General features: G+C 48.3%; 1 protein-coding gene across 4 annotated transcripts; it reads right to left on the bottom strand.

Moving 5' to 3' along the window:
* Positions 1-77: 77 nt before the first annotated feature.
* LOC121587783 (torso-like protein) lies at positions 78-19,960 on the bottom strand. Of its 4 annotated transcripts, none has more exons than XM_041904927.1 (4): positions 19,108-19,960; positions 17,578-17,816; positions 2,742-3,314; positions 78-2,438 (listed from the first exon to the last, which is right to left on the bottom strand). In XM_041904927.1, the coding sequence occupies exons 3-4, from the start codon at positions 3,087-3,089 to the stop codon at positions 1,608-1,610; spliced, it is 1,179 nt and encodes a 392-aa protein (XP_041760861.1). In that variant the 5' UTR covers positions 3,090-3,314; positions 17,578-17,816; positions 19,108-19,960; the 3' UTR covers positions 78-1,607. The 4 variants fall into 4 exon arrangements, with proteins under 4 accessions (XP_041760861.1, XP_041760862.1, XP_041760860.1 ...); XM_041904928.1 differs by lacking the exon at positions 19,108-19,960 and adding an exon at positions 18,714-19,075; XM_041904926.1 differs by lacking the exon at positions 19,108-19,960 and adding an exon at positions 18,729-19,075.
* Between the last annotated feature and the right edge of the window lie 288 nt (positions 19,961-20,248).

The raw sequence follows: 20,248 nt of genomic DNA, 5'->3' as shown, positions 1-20,248 counted from the left end.
ATTTCCTGTATCGTAGCAAAAAAAAACAAGAAAGAGTGGAAAATGATAAGCATATAGCGCGCGCGCGTTTTCCAGTCGATGTAAACGTATCGTACCGACGGCATCGTACTTACATACACACATACACTGGCTGTACTTTAAAGGCAGCAGTACCCGTTTGTTGACTCCTTTTAGGACCCCCTAATACCGTTGTAGGTTGTACGTTTTTTTTTAATTATTATTTATATTTTTTATTTCAATCTCTTAACGTTCGTTCATTTCGCTACCAGCAGCAGGCCCTACCTAGAAAAGGTTGACCGTCAAGGTAGATGCAAAACCACCAGTATCCATCCCCTAACCGCCGTATTCAGTTCGATTATTAATCGAACGTAGCGAACGCATCACATGTTTGATAGTTTGTATCGGATCTGATAGTTATTGATTGGTCGACCGGCAAAAATAAATAAGGTTGTTAATGCAGGCCACAGGTGCGCCAAGGATATTATCGAAAGCGCGACAGAGACACAGATGAAGATGAATAAATATCTATATAAAGAAATGGCAAACCTCTAACGGGTGTGGTGTATTGGAGCATTCGCCACGGGTTTTTTTCCATTCCCAATCTCAAACGAGATTGAAAAATATATCAAAAGTAGATCTTCAAATTTAATCAACAATAACCCAATCACAACATTATTCACCCAAACGCACACATACACACGTCCGCACTTGTTTCTCCTTAAAGCTTGTTCTTTTTATTTACTCCGTCCGGCTTAAATATGACTATCACTAGTTGATTTTTAATCCATTATCTTACGCGTATAAAAGGATCCTTAGCTCAAATTAATCTACTTGCTCTGTCCCACTCTTTCCCCTAACGATTGCGCACGCACGGACACGAGGCACACACGCGGTGCCATAATGCTGCGTGGTTGTGTTGTCCCACATGTTAATGCCGACTTTCCCGGTACAAAACGCGTGTCTACTCCGCGTGTTTAGGGCTGCAGGTTTCTTTCCCTCCCCCGGAGGATTGGGGGTATTGGGGGGGGGGGGGGGGGAGGGGTGGTATCCATACAACCTGACAAACACTCTGGAGTCAACTAAGTCTATCACAGCATGTGAAAGTAGTAGTAGTAGTAGTAGTAGTAGTAGTAATAGTGGTAGTAATAGTAGTGTGTGTAGTTAGAGCGAAGCTTTTTCCGGTGTGTGTGTGTATGACACTTGTGGATTCTGAAGGGGACCCTCTTACTCCAAGCTTAAGACTAATGTGTGGGAGTTTTGGGTGTGTGTCTGTGTGCCATCACTGCAATAAAACTCATTTGCACCTTACGCGTGTGGCCTGCGTCGCTTTGGCGTGGCCCACAGTCCACTGGAACCGTGAAGCTACAACGGTGTGCGCTCACAAATACCTCAAAAAGGCGGGACGAAGGTTCCTCCAGAAGAAGACGCGCGTTAAATTAGTCTACTCGTAACTCGTAACAGAGCTCAGAAGTCACCCTCTCCCCCCAGGATCGATTACCACAGTGAGCAGTGGACAATTTCCGTAGGAAATCACCACCGGCCAACAACACCACCATTAGCGTACTTCCCGGTCTCTCGGATCACCGGGAACGCTGCACCGCCTCCGGCTACATGTTCACTTCCCACAGCTTGAGATAGTTGTCCAGTATCTCCTCGTACCAGGCCCGCTTGGCCGGATCCTTAAACAGCACGCTCAGCGAGCGCATGTCCAGCTGCAGGATCGCTTCGTTCTGCAGCAGCGCGCTCAGTATCCGCAGCAGCGAGCCGTCCCCGTGCAGCTTGAGCAGGCTGCTGTACGTGAAGACGTAGTAGGACAGGCGCAGCTTCCGGGCGGCCCACGTTTCGATCGTCGCGTTCCCGCTGGCGCACCGTATCTTGCCCATGTGCTCCACGTACCACGGCGCGAAGTGATCGTACAGGTCCACCTTGGACACCGTCATTTCGCCCCGCTTCTTCAGCTTATCCTTCACGTAGCCGTAGTTGCGCTTGTTAAACACAAACACCTGATAGAGCGAGTTGCCGGTCACGTACGCGTTGATATAGTGCGTCCCGTACTGGTTCATGAACTGCACCGCGGACGTCGTGTCGCCGATCACGACGCTCTGCATCTTGCGCGCCACCTCCGGCTCGAGCGTCTGGTTCGGCGGGATCGGTTTGGTGAAGCGGGCGCTGTCCCGGTACCGGGCGACCCGCACCAGCACGTAGCAGTAGTCGTCCCGCTCGAGGTACTTGCTTTGGATGCCTAGCTTCTTGGCGGCCACCTCCGGGTGCCAGCCCTCGGTGTACGCCCGCCACGGGCTGTCCAGCCGCTCGATCTGGAAGTCGCGGAAGTACGCCTGGAACAGCTGGCGCCGGTTGTCGCAGAACTCCATGTGGAAGTCGCCGTTAAAGATGCCCGGCTTTACCTCGAACTCTTCCGTCTTGAGCAGATCCAGGCCCTGGTGTGAGAGGAAGGGAGAAGATCGATTTAGCGAAAGGATAGTTTCCGAGCAACCGAGCGCCTCTGTGTGTGAACGGCGTTACGTCGCGCTCGCGTTCCACTGCCCTAAAGAGGCAGCGTGAGAGAGTGCATAACGGGGTTGCGCCGCTTATCGGCCCCACGTTTCGACGGGACGCCATCCGGAAAGCGGAGAACCGGGCTCCGGGCACGCACGTTCCAAAGTAGTACGCTCAAAACAAATAAAAAAAAAGCCCGGCTCTTACGCCACCTGCACGTGCAACGCGCAGCAGGCCTCCCTTACCGTGAAGATGTTGTTGGTCGGCTCCTTGAACAGCCATCGTTCGGTATCGTTGTACGAGATGACCTTCATCGATATCGACAGATAGCCGTAGCGCAGGAACACGTTGATCGCTTTGCCTAGCCGCAGCTGCGATTCCCGCTGCCCGCTACACTGCCCAGGCAGTCCGCACAGCAGTAGCGCGGCCACGATCACGAGCACGCTCGCCATCGATGGTGGCACAAACTTGCTGGCTGCCGTTGCTGATAATGACGAGGAAGAGGGTGGTGCTGTTCCTGCATGATGATGATGCGGATGAGGCGGATGATGATGATTGCTGTGATCGCGATCGTGTGCCGTGCCGTTCGTCATCACTCCTCCTCCAACCACCCAATCAGGCGCCGTTCCGTTCCAATTGGTGTTGATGGTGAATCCTTGCCGTTTTCGTTTTTCACCACAATTTGCCGAACCGATTTTCCGGGATGATGTAGGAAGTGCAGGATCGTGCGTGCCAATCCTATTACATCTGTTACGCGCGTTCTTACATTATCGTGGCCAGAGGGCATGCAGCAAAGGTGTTACAGCAGCTCGCTTGTTCTGCGGAAGTGGGAACAAAAAAAATCGAAACAAGAAGAAGAGCAATAATTAATGGAAATTGCAGAAAATCATTATCCAGCTTTGGATCGTTGTTTTTTTTTCAATGTTTCTTATAACAGAGCGTTACGAAACTCCGCGCAAGGCCGTCACGAGTTCAAGATCACTGTCACCTGCGCACCACACCGCACCGTCTCGTGACAGCGTCGCGATCGGCTGCGCCACGCTTTGCGCTATTTGCGCTTCGGTTGGTGTTTATTTTGCAAACAGTCGAGCCTCCTCCGCCTTCCCGCGGGCCGTTGCGTACAGCGGCGATGTTTCATCGCACAACGGTCGCACTGCTGGCCATACTAAGCTTTGGCCCCCTAGATGGATCTCCATGTTCGTTTCGCCTCCCCCCCGCACCCTAGTTCGAACCTTTTATGCCGATCGGACGGAGTGCCAGAGCGTCCAGCGTTAAAAGATGTCGTGTCCGGTGGGGTGGCTCCAAACACGGCCAGAATGCAGCTTAATGAAACAAGCCAGAAATGAAAAAAAAAAGCTGCAAACACACACACATTTCGCGATGCTCGATGCAACTCCACCACCATCATCACCAACAACGCAAAACACGGTGGCGGCATTCGGGAGGTTGGTAATTATTAACGCCAGATTGGCGCTCTGTTGAAACATCACGCGCCTTGTTCCGGACGGTTTGTAGGACATGCTGCATATACGGGTAAAGATCCGACCACTAACATCATCTCCACCTCCCTCCCCTACCCTCCACCCTTTGTGAGCACACAAAAACGCACATCAAGGCGTTAAACCAAATGGCAACGGCACGTTAGAGCTGCAATCGTGGTGATCATTGTGTGTGTGTGTGTGAGAGAGAGAGAGTGTGTGTGTGTGTGTGTGTGAGAGAGAGAGAGGGAGAGAGAGAGAGAGAGAGAGAGAGAGAGAGAGAGAGAGAGATGATTTTCCCTGCATTCATGGCGGCATCGATGCAACAACACCACACCAACCAGACGCGTTCTTCGCTCAGAGTCAGCAGCGCCAGACAAGCTAAGCGTTGTCAAGGGCAACCCCGCGCAACCAAATTCACGTTTCTTAACGGCGCAAATCAACCGCGCGCACGCGGATCGTTTGTAAGTGCAACATCCTCTCGCGAAGGGTTGCCTGTAAGTGTGTGTGTGTGTTTTCTTCTCAAATTGAGAATTGAAAACCGAAAATCAATTATTTGCCATTCCTCAGCTTCGCCGGACTGGCCGCGAACTGCTGCACAAACTGACAAGTCATCCACTCAGCCACGGTTGGTCCAGTGCGTTGCCACTGCCAAAATTTCCCACCACTGGCCAAAGTCAATGACACCGCGCGTGAATGACTTTGTTTGACGCACCTGTTTAGCACCACCTCGCCACGCTTTTTGATACTTAGCGGATGCGCATGAAATCGTACGCAAAAAAACGGGAGCTTTTTGTTATAGATACAGAGGTACAGCCGGTGAAGATCGTTTTCATTATCACTGCTTTGGTTTGTGTGTTTGTGTCTGTTTGAAGTCGTCAAAACATGCCGATGACCCTCGAACATGATTTAGGGGAAAAAACACCTTTACCAGCGCGTTAGTTGTAGAATGAATGTAAAAATAAGCGAAACATCAGTACAATGGCGAGTGAGTTTTTTATGTGCCCACCAATGGTTGAATATTGATAACGGCTACGAAAGCAAAAACGACACAGGAAATGGCCAAAATACTTTTTATTTACCCATCCGTAATGCATGTCCAAGTTTGTTCTTTAGTCAGAAAAAATAGTATGTTTTCTCCCAGTTTTTGTGGCCAACAGTTGAAGAAGCGTAAGAATGTTGCCACACTATGTTTTAATGTTTAATGTGTGTAAGGCATTCATCGAAAAGAATGGTGTGGGAACATTTGTTGTTACATCATATAAAGAACTGTTTTTTTGTTGTTGCTTAAGAAACAAACCGATTTGTTTCGTGTAGATTTGTTGGGAGATCATTTTTTGAAACCATTTGCACATAGAAAGTAATACAAAACAATCCCGACATGGTGTTGAATCATCTCTATGGGCCAACATGGGTAGGTCAGGTTGTCTATTCTACAGTCACGCTAGCTATAGCTGCAGGCCGGAAGGGATCAGTTCGCATCGAAAAACGATCCGTTCGTAGCAGGGACTGACTGTTCGATTATTGATACAATACTTACAGAACTGTATACACCGGCACGGACTGCGTAGGTCGCCTCGTCCAAAAAGAACCAGCTTACCAGTTTACACGGATGAACACAAATAATAAATTACAGGGGGTTTCAGGGGTTCTCCTAGCTGGGGGACACTTTTGAGGCCCTATCTTCCGAGAAATGAACTTCATGTGATGGGAATTGGACTCTATTTGGACGCATTTTGGATAAAACCAATAAGAATAGAGTCCAATATATTAGAGTCCATCATATTAAGTTAACTTTCCATAGCAAAGAGTCAAGGAAGTGTTCCACAACTATGAGAATCCCTGAAAAAACCCTATAAATTTCAATCATTTGACTTTTCAATTAAATGCATGAATATTTTTGGAATTAAACACACTATAACACACTTTTTGGAGATATCCAATTGGGAGAATGTCCAGTAGAGTCCAATTCCCGTAATATAAAATTCACTTTCCATGCGAAAGAGTAAAGGAAGTGTCCCACAACTATGAGAATCCCTGAAAACCCTTGTATTAGTTTGACCCTTGATTGAAATGTTTATATCTTTCCAAATTACAAATTAATTACAAATTACGTAAATTACAAAGTAATAACAAATGCAACCCTTTCTTCGATAAACTGCAAACAAATTTGGGCAAATAATAATAGCTCATGTTAGGTAGATGTGAAACAAAACGAACGTTTCATTGTAAATGATTTAAATGTCGCTTCCAAGCAAAAGGTTAAAACATTCACCTGAATAACACTGTAACATCAGGCTGTGGAACAAATAGCAAACCTTCCCAGCATCTTCTCTCCCACCTATCGGTTGACGTCAGGGGGCAAGTCAAGCCCGTTCTACACTTGATGCCTCCAACCCTGCCTGCCCGAATACGGGTTCAAAGCGGCGTCCACGTAAGGCACGTAAATTAGCTATTATTTTGACAGCAGAATTTATACCACTCCAATAAACAATAAATTAGTTGCACATCAACCAGGGAAGGGAGGTACGCTGCTGGTACGCTTTTAAAGGAAAGCGAAAAGACCATAAAAAACAAAGCACATCGTATCGGCCGCCGGCTGACGAGTGACGAGTGACGTGTTTGTGTGTGTGCCTTAGTCCTTGACTTAGATTTGAGCTACTTACAAGCACGCGTGTGTGTGTGTGTGTGTGTACTACTTATGCAAGAACCATCTCACACCGTGAGGTCGCATACTACACCACAGTCACGCCAACTTTCAGCTTCAGGCAATGTGTGTCTGTGTCTACGAAAGTACAAGAGGCCAATTAAAAAAGGGTCCAAATATTTCCCCTTTTAAAAAACCCGAGCGTAATAAACTTCCTCATTCCTCCTTGAAGAGGTGTTTGGCCACGCTCCAGTGTACCATTGCGTTCGTGTTGGTCGATCGTCATTGGTTCGGGGTCGGGGTCAATGCGGGCGAATGAAGCGAATAATCGGTACATCGGTCATCACCACCAACCAACTATGACGCCCGTGTCGTGTGAACTCATTTTAAAGCCATCGCTTGTAATGCGGTTGACCTCCGACCGGCCGGCTGGCAGGCCGACGTGGCACCATTATGTACACCCGATCAGCACGAAGAAGAACACATCATCCGGTATTGGAACAGTGGGAAGGAGGGGGGGGGGAGGTGGTGCAGGCGATGATGAATGCAATGAGGTGGAAATGGTGCTTAAACGCTCCTGCACACACACACACTAATGAAAGGTGCTCTGCGCGCGCTGTGGGTGCGCTATTAAGCTCGACTGTCGACTTCCTCAAGACCTTAGGCTAATTAATATTTTATCGCCATTTTATGGAACCATTTTGTGTACAAGAAAAACACCACACGAGGAAGAAAAAAAAAATACAGAAATTACTTCTTCTTGATGGCTCATTGCACATTGCACACCGCTGGCTCGAAAGGATTTGGCAAAGCGTAAATTTTCTCTCTTTCCCTCTTATTTTCGCACGCGAATGCTGCGGTTTACGGTAACCGAAAATCGATTTCCAACCCTCCATGAGCATGAGACACAATTTCCGGTGTTGGCTAATGAGTGTCGATCGACCGTGTGTGTGTGTGTGCTCCGGTGATTGATGGTTGAATTGATATTTTTTTGTTCCCACCACACAACCAACACACGGAGCCGTTTGTTTCTTCCGGAAAATGTCCCATCCAATGCCAATCATCACTACTACGCTCTTCTGGCCACTTTGATTACGTTAGTTAGTGTAGTGTCGTATGCAAAAAAAAAAAGCGAACGAACGGTGAGACAAAAAACACAGCCTAAAACACGTGCCCAGAATGGATGATTAGCTTTGCGTCATTGGTGCGGCGCTTTGCGCGAGAGTTTCGCTTTTGCGCGCGTCCCTTATTGTTTATGCGGTTGTTTGCCTGATGATGCGACAGACGACCAACCAGGTATTGGATGGGACGCGTCGGCAAAAAGCGCAACCCGAACGCTTACTTTCAATATGCACCGACCTAGTGTACGCGGACCGATTGGGTTTAACGAATTGGGTCAAAGCGAAAGCGGAACAGTACAGTCCAGTGCAAGCCTGTGTAATGTGGACTTGTGCGGTGCCACACTGCACTGCATACAGTCGCTGCGGTCGGGGCTGTAAATGCACGTTAGAGGGGGAGGGGGGGGGTGTTTTTTGTTTTGGTTTGAGCCTCCGTTACTTTTGGCCACGGTGGTGGAGCGGGTGGAGCAGCGGGCGGGTCACATTGCGTAAGTGCGAGCGCGCACCGACACTTGCGCGTGTGCGATACACGGCTGCCTGCAACTTCATACTCATTCATTAGCAAGCAGTGGGCAGGAGGTGCGGTATGTGTGAGTGTGTGTGTGTGTGTGTGTGAGTGTGTGTGCGGCCGATCGTACATGGGGTGGCAAACGTGAAGTAAAACCCCGAACCCGAACCCCGGGTGTGAGGGATTGATTACAGAAACAATTACTTAACGATTAGTTCCGGTACCCGTCTCGTCGGGGTTTGGGATGGGTGGGATTGAAGGGGTTAAGCTGACAAAACACCGATTCATTAGGTGCGCCCGATCGGGTAATCGGAGGATGGAGGAGGGGGAGGACCAAGCGAGGATGATCTGGTGCCGATCAGACCGGGTTGTTGCATGAAACATTGCACGGATTAAAAGTAAAATGTTGCAAATTGGACGGTAAAATAAGAAGGCATGGCTGTAGGCTTCAGTTTAGTCGTTTGCATTGAACAGCTTTGACCAGACATTAACAATACTTGTGCTGTTTTACAGTGCTTGCAAATGATATTGGATCTCGAAGGTGGCATTTTTTGACAGTGTGCTTTGATATTTGCCTCCGACACACTTATCTGGTAGTTGTTTGCTAGATATTTGAGAAGACTTCGAACAATTTACCCGTTGCTTTACAAGAGTATTAAATTAATTGTATAAATCTATGTAAAAATTGGTTCTAAATTCAATCATTCGAGCATTCTAGCATTCAAAATCGGTATAATAATCATAATATTAACTATTATGCGTCTTGCTTTGGGATATTTTGGAACTCACTGTTTGAGAAACCAAGTAAAACCTTTATACACAGCAGAGATTAACTTACACAGTCTGAACAATTCATACAAACGAGCGTAAAAATGGTACCTTGTAGGATACAGTGTCAACAAAATGTGTCTTTGTGGCAAAATTTAGTTCCACGAACAGTATATTATGTTATTCGCTTATTCAATACGGTATTTCAATTGCGGTCATTCAATTAAATTATGTTTGATTTAGTGAAAACATTAAAAAAACAGTGTATAAATCGAACATCTAATTAAAGCGACGATCGAAATACGCACGAAAGACTTCAACGACCGAACAGACGGCAAGAGGTGAATTATGATCTTTTCCTAGAATTTTGTGCACCAAACACCATTCACAAAAAAACCCCTAACAAAAGACGATTATGTCAAATGTCTCTCCAGAATTAGAACCCCACACGCCAACCCCCGCCGATCAATCTATTCCATAACGATCCTTAATTGATCGAGTACACACGGCGCCCGCTCGTCGCTCGTGGCTAGAATGAAAGTTTCAATCAATTCTTGCAATCATTCAATCGAATCGTTTATTTTCCCCCCAAAACGGTGCACCCTTTGAGGCGTGATTTACGAAACGAAGCCCCTACGACGGCGACGACGGTGCGCCCAATTACACTTCAATGCTGGCCGGAGTTGGCCGGCGGAGCTAACACCAACCAAACACGGCAAAACCACACTGATTGGAGCCAATTGAGAGCCAAGCCAGAACTAGAAACCGTAACCGCGGCCTTTGAAACGCAGCCTTAGTGTGTGCGTCGGCATCGTCGGCTGTGTGTTTCGTTCTGTTTTAGTTCCCCTACCCTTACCGTCCTTCTAACGTTACTCCCTTGGACATTGGAATGGTAGACGGTTTAATGTTTTTTTGTTGTGGATTTAATTAATACATCGCATCCAGCATTGTGCTTATGGTTCTCACCCTCGAATTGCTGGTGCCCCGTTTTGGAGGCGTTTTGCTAAGTTTAAAAAACAAACATCACAATTCACAGTGTCAATTTCCTGGTTGGCGGGTTGCTGCACCCCACGAAATGGGAAGACGCTTGCCGATTCGATGGCCGGTTGAACTTCCCAGAGGTCAGAGCCCGATCGATACACGCGCAATGCTGACACAATGCACTTCTCACGCCATTCACCTTGCCTCGCGGTTGGGCAGGCTTATGAAACGGGCAAGGGGGTGTTTTGGAGTGAAGGTGTGTTTGCAGTGTATTCGAGCATCCGAAACCATCATCATCGGATACTGTCCGAAGGACACACACACCCCAAGGGCTGTTGGTGGGTATGGGTGGAAAGGAGGAAATGGATACTTTTGTCACAAGCTGAGCCATGACGTAAGCGGTTCGGGCTAGACTGAAGCCAAACCACGACACGACCTGCTCCGGTTGAACTTTGGTGCGCCGTCCTCATTAAGCAAAGACCGTGCCACAACTATGCTGTTAACTAATGCGGTTTTAATTAGGCGATGAAAATTAATGTCAAGAAAGATGGGAAAGCAAAAAACAAAACCAAAACACCAAACGGCACGGGAGAGCAAGAGCAAAAGGGTACATTAAGCCGGGCCAGTAAAGAGGCCATTGCCGGCAAGTGTTTCGAGGTATCATGAAGATATTCAGCGTAATTGCGGCTGTCGGTCGCCGTATACCGGCAGGGAGCTACATTCTTGACCTTATTCCATTAGAAGCACATTAAATGAAAGTTAAAAAAAAATGGGAGAATCATTCGTCGGTAGCCACCGAGAGCGTACGCTTACATCCGGTAAGGGTATGGATTCGTCGAGCTTTCCTTTACCTTTCTGCCGCTCAGAGAACGCACAAAGAACGCACCTCCTCCCAAGGGTTGTTATGCTGCTCAATCAAGTTTCTGGTTCCTTTCTTTCGCTCTACCGCTCTGCACCAATGCTCTGCTGCTTTCAGTTTCAATTGTTCGCGATCTCCTTCTTTTCCCCCTTTTTCATTCTCGTCCATCTTTAAGCGCCCCTTTCCGTTTCACCGTGTTCACACATCCGGCCGGCTACCACCAGCTTGGGGCAGAAGAGATCAAGGTTTGTCGCACGGTTCAAGGAAAGCAAAGTTCCCTGAACTTTTTTCCTCCTCTGGCCACGGCATAATTATCATCGCCAGCATCTTCGGTGCCGTGTGAGTGGTGCGTCCGCACTCGGAATCCACCGCTGAAACAGTGATACGATCGGGAAAAGAGCTGTATAAAACAGACGTTCTGTGGTCGCCTAAAAGGACACGCTTCTGCAACGATCGCTGCGGCTGAGAATGAAAACAATTTAAAACACAATCAGCGCGATCGCTAGTACATTGTAGTGACCTTTTTCACCTTCTAATGGCTAACTAAACAGCTCTTCCCACGCGATTGCACGGATAAGGGCAAGCTACTGAACGGTGGCCGATGCAAACGTGCGCACCGACGCTGATAAGCAACCTTCGACGCGTTATCAGGCGTTAATTTTCAGGCAGAACGATCGCCAGGCACCCGCAAAAGGGAGGTCGATTTCTTGGGAAATTACCCCTTTCCGTGAATTGCTAACAAACGTACAATTTTGCTCTAGCGGCTGTTGCATTAACAGCCTCTTCCGGTAGCATCCGGTTACCCACGGATAAGGTAATCGGGTGCAATCGCGTCGACGGGTGAGAAGCAACCTGCTAAAGCTTCTGCTGTGTGTGCCTTGAGCGTTGCGGTCTGCCCGCGATCACCACCCTTAGACCGTCCCCCAACTCAAGGCTGTGACATTGTGCGGACGGCACGAGTGCTTGCTTGATTGATCGCGATTTGTTTTCGCGATTCTAATACACCTAACAAAGTGCACGATCATCACCTGAGGCAGATGGGTTCCATTTTACGTGGTTGACGTGGCGGTGGCGGAATGGAACAACAACAACCTCGGTTTGCTAATTTCTAAACAAATAATCAAACGTCACCAACGCTGGCGCTCACCAGGGGCAGTTTTGATCCATTTTTGGATCAATTTTCTAGCTTGCCGAACGCTTCAAACGGTACCACATTCGCCATTCGGCTTTAATTGCCATCAGGGCACACACTGACCGCGAAACCCCTGATGCCATTGTCACACGCTGGTGTGTGACCTAGAAAGGCGGATTTTTCATCGACCACCCGGCGTTGATCGAGCAGCATAAATTGTTCAATTTGCACATTCAATGGCCAGATTGATACATAACATTGAACGGCGAACGATGATGATCATCGCCGCGCTGTGTTTAATTTGTGAATGTGAATGAGTGAGCGTTCTTTTTTTTCTCTCCTATTTTGTCGTTGGTGGTGTATCATTGTTGTCTTCAGCACTTGTTCCCACATGCACGCGCAGAGACACACAAAAAAACCAACCGGCCTATGGTACGGTTTTCATTGTTCAATGTTGTTCGCTTTCCCAAGGGCATCGGCGGAGAAGAAGATGCGACACAAACGGCACAATGTTGGGATAATGTCAACGCATCAAACAATAGAACCCACTGTTCGCGGATGGGGGCTGTAACCGCACAGGCACATTTACCTGTCGTGTCGTGTTGTTGGGTTTCCTCTTTTCCCTTCATGTGTGTGTGTGTGTGTTTTTTTTATTCGAACATTGCCACGCGATCGCGACATTGACGCACGATCGTGCAATGACTGCAGCCGACACGATATTGACACGCTCGTTCGATTGTTTTACCCTGCAGCCCTTTGTAGCGGTGTGGTTGCACGGGAGGCTGATAAAACCCTCCCTTTCTTCCCCACCTCGTGATGGGAAAGATTAAACCGGAGGGCTTAGCACACACACACTCACTTTACCTCCCAGATGGGGGTTACAGTTCATCGCGATATCGGTACACACGATCGCCGCGATCAACAACGGGACCCCTGACAGTGGTTGACACCTTCCACCGTGTGCTTCTCCTCTGGCGGGCTGGAAATGTCACTGTCAAGGTAAGCGGGGTCGATCCCCGCCTAAACCCCCCGCTTGGTGGTGCATCCGTTGCGCAATTTGGCTGCCGAGCCACAACACAAAACAACGACGACGTAGCAAACGCGCATGTTCACAACAAAGCAACGCCCCAACAAAGCAACGCGCATTTTATGCTCCCCCACACACCTGGTGAGCCCGAAAATGTTTCGAAAGATCACTCCGCTGACACATGCTAAGCAGCCCGACATTGACCCGACAGCCTCGCTAATGAGGCTGTAGGGCAAAAGAAGAAAAACAAAAAAACGAAACAACCACCAAATCCATGTGATCACATTTCGACCCCCGTTCGATCGATCGGTGTTCGAGATGCGTTCGATCGGTCTTAAAATAAATGAATTCAGCTGTTAATGTGGCCACCTTGTGGGTTGTGACTGTGCGAGCTCGAGCCAGCTCACCTTGACGCTCATCCTGTCCGGGTTAGTGGTCTGGGCCGCAGGTCTTCAGGGACGGTGTATCGCAAGGGATTACTACTACCGCCGTACCATGCATCGGGCTGAGAGCTTAATACAGTGCGTGTGGGCGAGAGCTTCGTACCCTTCCGTACACACCAATTGACCAATCGCTCGGTTATCTTGCCCTTGTCGCTGGCCTGGTAAGGCAACAACAGCGCACCACGCTGGTGCAATATGCTAATGCACTGTGCCGCTTCCAAGGATGTACCAAACACGGGCGCTTAGATGGAGCCGTTTGGGCCTTATCGGGCAGTGCTGTTGGAACCCCAGCGCAGCATAATGATCCGCACCGATGGGAAGTTTTGCAATCGCGCATACTAAAATAGCAAACACCTGGGGTCTCTGGTAAATTCTTCATTCTTCACCGGTTTGATTTTATTATTGGATCGATGGCTCCGTCCGTCGGAAACAATGTCGGTTGATTCTGAAAGAATTATGTTACCAAAAAAACCTTTCGATGGAAGCTTTCCAGTAGTGATAAAGGAAAATCCAACTCTTTCTGTGCGGAATCCATTTATTTTTGTTTTAGAAATGAACCGAACGAAGGCGGTGAAGCTTCCACGAGGACCTAACTACATTGGATTTAAGTTTAAAAAAAATGACCATTATAGCTTCTTATTGTTGCTTTATGCAATTTTATACATTTACAAACAGTACAATAAATTCAGCCCGTAAATCCAAAAATGCATAATCATAATTAAATAAGATATAAAAATTGATCAAACGGAATGAACCGGAACCAACTTCGAATCTTCGAAAATCTTCAACATTTTCCCTAATATTACTTCTATTTTAATATTATTAAAATATTAATTACGATACGTTCCATAGTTACAGCTCGAATTTCATGAAGAATGAAGGTGAAAATTTACGATCAATACTAAATGAAATTCGAACAACATGATTGCACACTGCCATGAGGGCCCTTTTGTTAAGTATCTGACGGTCTTATCTTATCGATTTCATAACCAGATAAGAAGTATAATGATAAATTTAGCAATTTTACAAAATACTTTATAAAATCCCTTCTTCCTATCCTTTTATCATACTCCAAAGCAGTGCTCTCTAACATTTTCAAGGTCACGGATCACCTAGCTTAGAATGTACACTTTCCGCAGCCCACGTATATTCAGGTAATATTTTTTTGCAGACTCTTATTCAAAGAACTTTGACTAAATTTGTTCAATTCTTACTCTAGACATGCATGTTGAAAATTTAATGTTAATTGTGGAACGGATATATTTTACAATGTGTATTGTAATAAGGTTTTCTTTAAAAAGATCACTTCTATCGCGGGACCACATGTGGTCCGTGGACCATAGGTTGAAGACCACTGTAAAGGTCACAACTGTGTGTATCACACTAATAACGGCTTAATGAATGTATCGTCTAATGAAAAGTACATCACGAAATAGGGGAAAAATCAATATAGCCATCTCAATTGAACAGAAAATATGTACCCAATCATTAAAATTTAATTTTAAAAATATCTCTTCTAATGAAACGAGCTTTACATAGCTGCTTAGACCCTTTTTCCGTCATTTACCTTACCAATCAAATTGGATTAAAAGTGTAAAACCCTTCTTGCAAAACAAATAAGCTCGTTAAAATGTTCCCTCGAACAGGCTCGGCTTACACTCAACGATTTGGAAGTGTGCACCCGGGCCTGATTGTTTGATTGCACTGCACTGAATTCCTGTTGATCGTTGTTACTTGTCGTACACCCCTCATCAACACACGACACATTCGATCACATAATGTGCACAAACGCCCGCATAATATATTGACGCACTTGGTTAGTGAGTGATTGAACCGTTTCGTACCACCGTGGCCGACACCTGCCTGCGATCCGAACCTACTTAGCACACCGGCCTTGCAGCAAAACCTGGGGGAGTCCCTCTCATTACGATGGGAATTCAAACAATGTGTCTGTCATTTTTCAATCGCGCAAGTAAGTGTTTTTTTTTTTGTTTCGCTACACTTCGCACCGAGGAAATGCCGATCTCGCCCTCCCCGCATCAACCAACTAACCCGGGCAGCATATCAGCTTACCCACCGTCCAGCTTACACTATCGTTGCATCGTAATCCACCACCATGCGCAAGCGACCCTCGAATGCAGCTCCCCACCCTCCACACCCTGAAGAATGAAGGGCCTATGGGGGGGGGGGGGGCGGTGCCGCTGTTCTTCTGCCGTTCCGTTTCAAGTGCGATTTGTGTAATCCTCCTCGCACCACACCGTTCGGGCCATCATTGGGTGCAAAGTGAGGAACTATCGACGACTTACGCACCCTTCGTTGGCGCACTTTTTTTTTTTGTTTTTTGGCGCCAATCGGTGGGAGGTGGACCATCGGACTATTATGCGATGCGCCACTTGAAGAATCTACAAACGGGTTGGGTTGGCTCACAGCGCTTCTGTCCGTACTTGAGCGACGAGCGGACCATTTGGCGGGCAGCACATCACACCACGATTTACATGACTTCCCATCGATCGAGGGGGGAAAAGTGCAAGCGACCAGGTGGCTTAAGCTTGATGGTTTAGAGACAAAAAACACGGTGCATTTAAGCATGATACTAGCGGCAACTAAACCCCAACGAAGGGTTATATCATCAGGTGGACGCGGGAGCGACTGCCATGGCTTCCGAGCCAGCCGGCGATGCGGTCCGATGGGAAGATAAGAACAACCGCACGGAAAGAACCTTCTTCTGCGCTCGCCTCGCCGGCACACAATGGGGTGCCGGCCCGGTCGCTTGTTCTAAGGTCCACGCGCTCCACCATCACCCATCAGAGCCGGTTTGCGCAACGGCTTCAATCGCCGGCAATCGTAAATTGTACGGCCGGGCCCGTAATCAACGCGCTTGTCCAATGCCCAAGCGACTAACATCTCTATCCAATTTCCATTTGGAAGCGTTCGCTTTAATACATGCTGTGGCTCGGCTGGTGAGGCTGTTTTTCTTTCTGCAGAATACCTGAAGAAGCTCCCAACCGCTAAATAGCACCGATCTTGCGATCGAGCACATCCGGTCGTCCAGCTCGGAACAACGATCACCACACCACACCATGCGCTGCCTCATTCTACCCGATCATGCAATCTAATAGCCAGCAGTTATCGAGTTGGGCATGTTTATTAATTTAAAATTTACAAACAAATCATCCGTCAGAATATGATTCTCTGTTTCTTGTGTGCTTTTATTCTGCAAATCACCTCACAAAATGATGGCAACATACGCGCCAAAGCAAACACCGCGCAAACCGATCTAATCGCATTGCCAATTCCAACCCAGTCGGCGTTGCAGCTTCAAACAACACCACTTATCGTTTGAAGTATTGTACGCACTGCTGCAATTGGTGGTGCTAGTGTGTTGTAAAACCAATTTCCTGGTGGGTCCGATTATTTGAGCCAAATGTTTGCCAGCGTCACGTTAATGAGCTCGTTGCGTGGCTTGAAGTGGCTGAAGCTTAAATCCGGGTTTTGCGTTCTAGCTCAAGGACGTCCCTGGTTCGCAAACACACTCACACTGCTTGTCCGGGTTGGAGCCGTACAGCAAACAGAGGGGAAGAAGAAGAAGGGTGTCGAGGGGAGGAAGAAGACAGCCTTATCGGAAATTCCAACTCTGTTCCCAATCGCACACCGAGCGCTGTGGGAATGAAATCGTGTTTTTTTTTGAAGAAATAAGGCCTTTTTTAGCATCTTCAGCAGCGAGCACAAGGTCCATGGCTTGTTTCTTAAACACTCACTACCCTGTTCTTCAACCTACCACTGTTTTAATAGGTCATTGCTCCCCCACTTTCCGGGTTTTCCCGTAACGAGCATCAGCTGCCGAAGCTGGTCTGTTGGCAGAGTTTTATTTTTAGCACCGTTTGATGCGAGAAAACGTTAGAATTAGACCCGTTCTCCCCCAAAAACCCGACACAGCCCGTGGCTGAACGCCTGAAATAGCCGACAGTTTTGGTGGGCACGGTGGGCATTATGTTTCGTGGTGACCAGTGGTCTACACCTTCCCCTCCCCCATTGGTGGCATTGTTATACCAACCACCCCCCCCCCCCCCCCCCCGTAAAACATGATCGTCTCCTTGACGCGCTAACATTTAAAGCTTACCTCTTCCGCGCCGATCTCCTTGCTAGCTGTCTGGCTGGCTGTGTTACGTGTGGAGGGGCTGTGTACGAGTTTGCAGCTTCTCAACCGAGCCAACACAACAGCCAACTGATGATGAGTCGACGAAAGGCACACAAGACAGGCGAGAGAGCACTTTCGGTGCACTTGCTGCCGGTGACACTACTGACACGACTGGAAAATTTATAACTTTTCTAACAAAACAAACCAAAAAACAAAAACCACTGCAAAAAGAAATAATAATAACTGAGCATATATGCATTTTTTTGTTTCTCCTTCCAGCCACCTGTGAAGGTATGTCACAACATTGCTGCGCTTTAATCTAATGCAAATTATGTCACACAGCAGCAGCAGCAGCAGCAGCAGCAGCAGCTGGAAGATGTTCACACTCACTCTCTTTCTCCCTCCTTTTCGCTCCCTTCACCAACTTCTGCAACCGGTTGGACGCAGTGATAAAAAGGTTAAGTTTAAACCATTGCTGCTGTTCTTGTGCGCCTCAACCGGTGGCTTACATTGGGGACAACGGGCACACACGATGCCACACGGAGCCGCGCTTGTCCGACCGCCCGGACTGGGCGATCTGGTCGCTTGCTACGCGACGCCACTGGCAAAATGCGGACAGCGATCGTCGTTGCAAACGCTGTTGTTTGTCAGCCTCAAACTCGCTGGGACCATTACCGTTTGATAGTTCGTGTTTATTGCTTCATTGGTCCGATGGTGTCAAGATGCAGGCTTGCGAAAAAGACGCAAGAAGCAGCCAACTCTAATAATGATCTGATGGAAATTAAACTGAGTTTCCCTAGTTGAAGCGAAGCGCCACACGTTAACTCCTGCAGCGCACGGTATCACACTACCGGGAGGCGCCCTAGTCACCACGTGCACTATGAAATCAAAACCTCGCCAACTTTCGATAATCTCTCTCTCCCTCTCCCTCTCTCTCTCTCTCTCTCGCACACACACACGTGCGCACACGGGGAAGCTTCTCAAGCACGTTTGCCACACACTTCTGGCGCGATATGGCGCTTCCAAAACAGCACCACTCTTCTAATGTCACTTCCGCAGGCACGGTTGTAACAACACACAGGGCCCCCCCTCCCCCCTACTTTTCGGGCTCGCCTCACATCTAACAAACGTACCCCGTCAGCACACGCGCACACACACACACACACGCACACTCGACAGCAAGCCCCGATCACACCCCGATCGACACCGAGGCAAGTTGCGCACTGCGCGGCCGCGAGAACGCGTTCTCGCTTCACGCCGCGAAAGGGAAACCGCGCGAGCACGCACACACACACACACACACTTACGGACACAATTCACAGCCGTTCGGGGGCAGCTTCTGCCTCCCTTTACAACAAGCAAAGCGCGCCGCCCTCCCCTTTGCGCTTCACTTCAGTTGGTGTTGAGAGGGAGACATAAGAGTAAGAACCTCCGTTTGCTACGCACACGACCAATACACACACACACACACATGGGGGTGGAGGGTGGGGGGAGGCTTACAATTACACTTACTTCAAGCACCTTCCCTTCACACTTCGACTTCCCCTTGGCGCTCGCTCACTCCACAGGGGTGGTGGTTTAGAACGCTGCCGCCGCCGTCGGTGTGACGTTCGCGATCGCCGGCAGCAAACGGGCGATAAGGGCAGCACCGCGATCGGCAGGTAGCATCATCACATCAGCCGCACACACACACACACACACAAACACAGGGATGGATGACGCAAAGGAGGGTTAGTGGCAGAGAGCGCGCGTCGTGTGTGTTGTTGCCTGGCCCGTTGCACTCGATCGACTGAAAGGGTAGCGGCTGAAGACACGTTTTGCATCGTCTCGCGCTGGTTGCGAGCGTTGATTTCGAAGCACATACACACAGAGACAGTGAGACATTCCCCCTCCCCCCTCCCCATCGGTTTGGAAGCCGTATGAAGGACTTGCAGCGTTGTGTTGGAGTGTGGCCATTGGTGGAGGGGCCGGCGATCGAACCGAGAGCTCGCCGGCCTTAAGACCAACCGCTGGGTGGTTTGGTGGAGGGTTGGGTTGGGTTGGTTTGGTCGGCTGGGCGATCGGCGACTCCCTTTAACAGCTGTTTTTCGCACCGGACAGGACTCAGAATCGGAACCCGCGCGGTTAGCATGAATGGAATATTTTCGAATGGCTGTGTGCTTTAAAACGCTGATGAAGGTTTTCTTTGTTTAATTTCTTTACTTTTAAATCATTTGGTTGAAGGGTGCTCGAGAGGGGGTGTACAGGCCACAACATTGGCGCCAGATGAAACGATAAGAACGGTGTAGTTCCGCCAGTGATGGACGAGCGTTATGCAATGTTTAGAGTTTTGTTTTTTTTATTTTTTTTTAATTTTAGATTGCAACTACAACAACCACAACATTGACAAAGAGCACAAAAAAGGGAAGGAAAAACTATAACTCTACCACCCCTTCTCCCCTATGGCGAAAGACACTGGCAGCTGGTGCGGTCAGGCTGTGGGTGCAGATTTGTTACACCGGCTTACACACCTACACCGTCAGCCCTACCCCGAGATTCGAGTTGAGCGATGGAGTGCACACACACACACACACACACGCGGGGAGGGGAGTGATTTGAAATGGGAAAGTGGACGAAACGAACGCCCGCTTTGGCAGCATAATGGTACAACAAC

Source organism: Anopheles merus, chromosome 2R (genome assembly GCF_017562075.2).
Source record: "Anopheles merus strain MAF chromosome 2R, AmerM5.1, whole genome shotgun sequence".
NCBI classification, from domain to species: Eukaryota; Metazoa; Arthropoda; class Insecta; order Diptera; family Culicidae; genus Anopheles; species Anopheles merus.
Note: the sequence above shows the minus strand (reverse complement) of the source record. Positions and strands in the feature narration are given on the sequence as shown.